This window comes from Palaemon carinicauda, chromosome 2, assembly GCF_036898095.1.
Source record: "Palaemon carinicauda isolate YSFRI2023 chromosome 2, ASM3689809v2, whole genome shotgun sequence".
In the NCBI taxonomy this organism is placed as follows: domain Eukaryota; kingdom Metazoa; phylum Arthropoda; class Malacostraca; order Decapoda; family Palaemonidae; genus Palaemon; species Palaemon carinicauda.
In genome coordinates, this window is record NC_090726.1 from 203,727,957 (window position 1) to 203,734,704 (window position 6,748).

The following is a 6,748-nucleotide window of genomic DNA, read 5'->3' on the forward strand; positions in this document are numbered from 1 at the left end:
CAATATGGCTGGTATTGGCCACTTATCAGAAATTCATGTGTTATCCGAGTGTGACCAATACGGAGCCAACAAAGATTTATTGATTTCGAATGAAAGAGTTATAAATATTTTTCGTTCTATTTAAATTCTTTCAAAGAATAATGCCTAAATGAACAAGGCCTCACGTTGGACACTAAATATGTACGGGATTTTTGAAAGGTGATTCATAAATTAACTGGAAAATTAGGTTTTCTAGGCATGAAAATAATTTTGTATTCTTTCTGTAAATATTATATACTGATATTGATGGAATATTTTTTTTATCTGGTAGCAGACAGTTATTTTTCATAGCTGATCTGTAACGCTGAAATTCTTTGAAAAATACTATATGTGAACTTTTAGGTTTAAAGGTCGTTCATGACTGGCAGAGGTAAGGGACAGCAACATTGCCCTAGAGACTGACCATATATGCATATGATCAGCGCTCAAGCCCCATCTCCACTCAAACTAGGACCAGGGAGAGCCAGGTAATGGCCGCTGATAACTCAGCAGGTAGATCAATAGGCTAATCGAGGGATGGTGAGGTTGCAGACACTACAAGAAACTATCGAACTAGAGAAGGTCTCGAACCCCAGTCCAGCAGATCACCTAGCAGTGACGTTTCCATAAGCTACCACAACCATGATCCAAAGAATTAGAGCCTGGTTCGGCATAAGGCCACCTTATTCAGACAACACCAATAACAACTAGAGGGGCACTAGTAGAGCACAGACCTCCTATGCGGTAGCTTATTTCTCGACCTTCTGCTAGACCTTGACCTTGACCTTGACATGTATTAATTGGCGTGGATTTTCATACACTCAAATATGAACCAAGTTTGAAGTCTCCGTGACAACGATATCCAAACTTATGGCTGATTACGTGAATTGGACATTTTGCTTGACCGTGACCTTGACCTTCCAAAATTTAATTATTTCCAGCATTTTACATAAAAGTTAATCCCTGCAAGTTTCATTACTCTATGATTAAAATTGTGACCAGGAAGCTGTTCACAAACAAATACACACACATTACAAACACACAAACAGGGGGGAAAACATAACCTTCTTCCAACTTCGTTGGCGGAGGTAGCAAAGCCTGCTTCCAAAAAGATTAACACACACAATTAACAATTAAGTAACCATTTCAGAGACACATATTATTAAGGCTATAGTTTTACTAATAGAGTCAGCTGTTAATATGCCCAACTGATATGCATTATTAAAAATTACGTCAAATTACAGTTGTAAATATTATGTTAGTAGAAGGATTATTGGTAATGATATTAAAGGTTTTAGTGGCAAAAGAGGGGTTTCAAGGAAGAGGGGGGGGGGGGGTATTACTAATCAGGAAGGAACCTAGAGACTCATTTTTCGAACGAAGGAAAGTTATATGATTCAGATGAATAAAAGTAGAAAATTCGAAAGCTTGGCAGTTTAAATTAAACAAGGCGTGGAAATTGATATTTGCAGACCATTTTCATAATGAATACCTATCAAGATTAATGTTCCTCTTATTTGCTCTACATGGCTTGAATGGGTTATTAACCGTGCTTATTTTCTTTCAGCTTTATCGTGGGCGAAGAATACAGCCACAGGTCCTGACGCAGCGGATACTAGACGTCCAAGTCTCGACGCAGGGAATACTGGACGTCCAAGTCTCGACGCAGGGAATACTAGAGGTCCAAGTCTCGACACAGGGAATACTGGACGTCCAAGTCTCGATGTAACAAATACTGGACGCCCAAGTATCGATGCAGCAAATACTGGACGTTCAGGTCTCCCCACAGTGAGTACTGGACGTCCAAGTCTCAACACAGCGAATACTGAACGTCCAAGTCTCGACACAGTAAACACTGGACGTCCAAGTCTCAACACAGCGAATATTGGACTTCCAAGCCTCAACAAAGTAAATACTGCACGTCCCAGTCTCGACGCAGCGAATATTGGACGTCCTAGTCTAAACAAAGCTAATACTGGACGTCCCAGACTCGACGCAGCGAATACTGAACGTCCAAGTTTTAATGCAGCGAATATTGGACGTCCCAGACTCGACGCAGCGAATACTGAACGTCCAAGTTTTAACGCAGCGAATACTGGACGTCCAAGTCTCGATGCAGCGAATACTGGACGTCCAAGCCTCAACAGAGCAAATACTGAGCTTTACGGCAGCAAGAAGCCCCAACTAAACAGAAGAGACGAACCAATCCGACACAATGGTGTTATAGAACATGAATCCATTGAATCGAACGCGGCACTGAAGGCTTCCATCCCCCCTTGGCTAGATTCGTTCCAGTGGCTAAATGAAGCCATAAATGATACTGAGTTAATGGAAGGAAGGGAATTCATCACTAACCTCACTGGAGCTTTCATGGAAGGTTTGGATGAACTAAAAGAAAGGGTTTCAACAGGGAACTTCACGGAGGTTTGGAAAGAAAAGGTTGGGGAATTGAAGGAAGAGGTCAGAGGTTATCTGCAAACGTAAGTGTAACCAGAGAGAGAGAGAGAGAGAGAGAGAGAGAGAGAGAGAGAGAGAGAGAGAGAGAGAGAGAGAGAGAGAGAGATCAGACATCACTGACCAATATGCATTTTTTTAGTTCAAACTTAATTAACCAATCGGGTATAGACCTTAGATTAGACAACCATGGCTATCCTTGATAATAAAAAATAACAAGAACTTCTAATAGAGAGAGAGAGAGAGAGAGAGAGAGAGAGAGAGAGAGAGAGAGAGAGAGAGAGAGAGATCAGACATCACTGACCAATATGCATTTTTTTAGTTCAAACTTAATTAACCAATCGGGAATAGACCTTAGATTAGACAACCATGGCTATCCTTGATAATAAAAAATAACAAGAACTTCTAATATTCGGCTTAAGTTTGATGATTGTATAAAATTTGATGTTTGAATAGACATCGTGTGACCAAATTTTAAAGGCATTAAAGTAAGGAAAGCAATGAAAATTATTTTACCGATAGCTTTTGATAAGAAAAAGTCTAATAACTCAGAACTATTATGTTATGGAATGCCGAATAAAACCCACCCTCCTTCCAGGACTAACATCAAGAAGCTGAAAGATGACGCCCGGACCGCCGTGACGCTGGTCGTACCCCAAGCAGGGTATTTCAACAGTCTCCTCCGGTTAAGTTCGGACGGGGGAATTTCGAACTTTATTTACCTTCTCTTTATCGGCTGGCCTCTGCTCCTGGCGCTATTGTATGTCACCCTTATCGTCCTGTACCCGAACAGGAGGACCGACAACGTCTTTGAGAAGTGAGTTACGTCTGAGTTTTCGATTTCTTCGGGTTTTCTTCTTCAAGATGTTATTCTGTTTTTCACATTCATATGATCTTTCTTTAGTTTTTCCTTTCGTATTTTGTTTCTTAAAAATTTTACACTTTATTTTACAATTATGTGAACTTGAAGTTTTTTGCTTTCTTAACATGTTTTCTTTAAGGAAATGCTGTTGTTTTTGCTGTTTTTCATAATTACGTGACCTTGTTTTGATTTTCGATTTCTTATTTTTCTTCAAAATTTTACTTTTTTTCACAATTATGTGAACTTGAAGTTTTTGCTTTCTTAATTTATTTTCTTTAAAGAAATTCTATTGATTTCGCTGTTTTTCACAATTACACGATCGTGTTTTGGTCTTCGATTTCTTATTTTCCTTCAAAACATTATTCCGTTGTTTTTGCTGTTTCTCATAATCAAGAAATCTTGCTTATGAAGTAATGGAATATATTTACTTTATAAATGAATAATAAAAGAAAGTTTCTTCTTTAACCAACGCAAACACAATTAAAAATCAAGGGAGCACTGTTGACTTATCTAATCTCTATAATAATACTAAATTTTCATTTCAGGATTATGACGTTAAATTGCGACAAATTAGCCAATAATTTTCCGGAAAAGTCCATCATATATAAAAAATGAACTCGATCTATTATTATGATGATGATGGTGATTATTATTATTATTATTATTATTATTATTATTATTAATATTATGATGATGATGATGATGATGATTATTATTATTAATATTATCATTATTATTATTATTATTATCATGATGATGATGATTATTATTATTATTATTACTTGCTAAGCTACGACCCTACTTGGAAAAGCAGGATGCTATAAACCCAAGGACTCCAAACACCAAAAGGGAAAATAGCCCAGCGAGGAAAGGAAATAAGGAAAAACTACAAGAGAAGTTTAAATACAATAGTAACATTAAAATAAATCTTTCACATATAAACTATAAAAACTATGATCCAATATTCACCGTTGATATAACTTTCAAAATCACGCTTTCCAATATAACAGCATTTTCTAAAATAATAAAAGCTACAATAAATTTATCTAGTTTACCTGGATAATTAATTCGAGCAAAATATGCCATTCAGTTAATTTCTAATCCAAGTAGTTAATTATCTAATACATTAATATGTCTAATATTGATTATATAATCTAGGCCAATTAGTATATTAAATACTGCCAATAAATTGTTCGTTTTTTTCATATTCAATTCTTTAGATTTTAAAATAATTTATGACCTTCAAATGATGCATTTTACGCAATGGAGTAGTTTAAATTTTTTTTTTTTTGTGATAGGGTGGCTATTTATAAACAAGGGTAAGAGGGTAAGAAAACGTCCCTGCCTTGCGATCTCCTGGACTGGGGTTCGTGACTTATTTTCCCTGATTTTTCTTCTAGTTGCTTAATTTATAATTCTTTTTTTAATAGATATGTGGTTTCGATAACTTGAGAAGGTTAAGAAGGGAAGTTTTTTAAGCTATCTTTTTCCTTCTATGACTAATTTTTCTTCCAAAAGTCACCTAATCTAAACTTTTAATTAATATAAAAAAAGTGGTATCGGTGTAATAAAGGAGTTTTTTTAAGCTACACTGTTAAAAATTTGTATTAAAGAAACGGCGAACATTTATTCCAGGTTTTTTTTTTACCGTTATAAAAACGGATATATTAACTTAAAAGAATGATATTACGGTCACCAACCCGTAAAAGATAATAACATAGCAAGGTAAAATTACGGTCGCCTGTATTTTACTGAAATACGGTTGAGAACGGTATATTTTTGCGGAGAATTTCCGGTTAAAATTACGGTTTTTTTTCTATCAGTGTATTTATTTTCCTTCAGATTGATTTTTCTTCCTAAGTCACCTAATGTGAACTTTTATTTCATTATAGAAATGTGGTTTCGATATCTTAAGAAGGTTAAAAAGTGAGTTTTTCAAGTTATTTTTTCTTTCTATGGCTGATTTTTCTTCTAAAGTACCTAATGTGAACTTTTATCCTATTACAGAAATGTGGTATCGGTAGTGGATTCGATGTCCTACGTCCTACGCGCTGCCGAAGACAGTTTCCTGAACTTCATGGAAGACATCACCAACCCCCAGGATTCCTACGGCAGCGCGTCCCACTTCCGCCCTGCTTACGCCTTCCCGGACCAACATGACCGCCAGGAAGTGTACTATAAACCGACCGCGTTTTACGACGAATATGGACAACATTTCGACGCCGAGTACGACTACACTTACGACGACATTCAGGAAAAGTTTGACGACTGGGGCAACCCTACCGATAGCTCCTCATCGTTTGTTAATCCTAGTGGGAATTTACACAACCCTGTTTCATCTTTCAATCCTGCGTCTGCGGATCCCCTGAGGGAGCAATTCAATGGAGGGGACATAAGCGCCCTTGCGGGTAACTTCGACCTCCAGAATGAGATCGCGAACAAGGACAAGCACAATTTTCTAAATGTCGTCTTAGGGACACAGTACCAGCACAGTAAACCGCCTGGATCCCTAGCCGATGCTGGTATAGTGCAAGGCACGGTTGGTCCAGACTTTTCCAGCCATCCAGAACCACCGAGAGGCTTCAGGCCTTCCGGCTCGTCCAGTGGAGGACGCGTCTATTTCGACACAAATGTAGATCCCCGTTTGAAGAACCAAACAGGAACGACAGAAGGATTCATGCCTTCGAAATTAGAGGAACTAGAAAAAGAGGAGGATGAATGGGTGGCCAAGCCCCGCCCTTTCAGAAGGAGTGGACATCCTGCAGAAGATTCTGAAACAGCTGACGAAAGTCACTTGAGATTTCCGGAAGACACAAAATCTCCGTTAAGCAATCGTTGAGAAAAAGGGGGAGCGATTGCAAAGGTACACTTAAGTTACGAAATAGACTAAGAATAGTGTTAGGGAAATAACAGCCCAATGGAACAGTGGTTATAAGAGATTGCTTTAAAATGTCATGTAAAGTTGGATACAGGAATGTCTACTACATATCGCTTTGAGGAAAAGCGCCCTGTCACTCCATTACTGCCAGGGGAGAGATGGCAGAGGTGGTACCGGGCTACACACAGGAACTTGCAGCGCAGTAATGGTGTGAAAGGGTGCAATTCATTAGAGTGAAGTGGGCTAGGAATTCCTGTATCCAGCCGTACAATATCCATTTAGAAATAATTATGAACAGATTAATACGCTCTTCAAGAGGGAGAACGAACTATTCCCCCTTAGGGTTGCAGTGGCCTATTGGAAACGTCCCTCCCTGGTGATCACCAGTCTGGGGTTCGAGTCCCGCGCAAACTCATTAGTTTCTTTAGTGTCTGCAACCTCACCATCCTTGTGAGGTGAGGATGGGGAGTTTGGGGGAACCTATAGGTCTACCCACTGAGTCATTAGCAGCCATTGCCTGGCTCTCCCAGGTTCTA

At 38.4% G+C, this 6,748-nt stretch overlaps 1 protein-coding gene across 1 annotated transcript; it reads left to right on the top strand.

Moving 5' to 3' along the window:
- The first annotated feature begins 396 nt into the window (after nucleotides 1-396).
- On the top strand, nucleotides 397-6,359 carry LOC137622014 (uncharacterized). Its single transcript, XM_068352502.1, has 4 exons — nucleotides 397-409; nucleotides 1,586-2,498; nucleotides 3,071-3,289; nucleotides 5,342-6,359. The coding sequence occupies exons 1-4, from the start codon at nucleotides 397-399 to the stop codon at nucleotides 6,171-6,173; spliced, it is 1,977 nt and encodes a 658-aa protein (XP_068208603.1). The 3' UTR covers nucleotides 6,174-6,359.
- The last annotated feature ends 389 nt before the right edge of the window (nucleotides 6,360-6,748 follow it).

What these genes read in the sequence shown, in the direction of transcription:
- LOC137622014 (XM_068352502.1), top strand. An exon ending in GTCAGAGGTTATCTGCAAAC is followed by an intron (nt 2,499 to 3,070) that starts GTAAGTGTAACC and finishes CCCTCCTTCCAG; the next exon opens with GACTAACATCAAGAAGCTGA. An exon ending in ACCGACAACGTCTTTGAGAA is followed by an intron (nt 3,290 to 5,341) that starts GTGAGTTACGTC and finishes ATCCTATTACAG; the next exon opens with AAATGTGGTATCGGTAGTGG.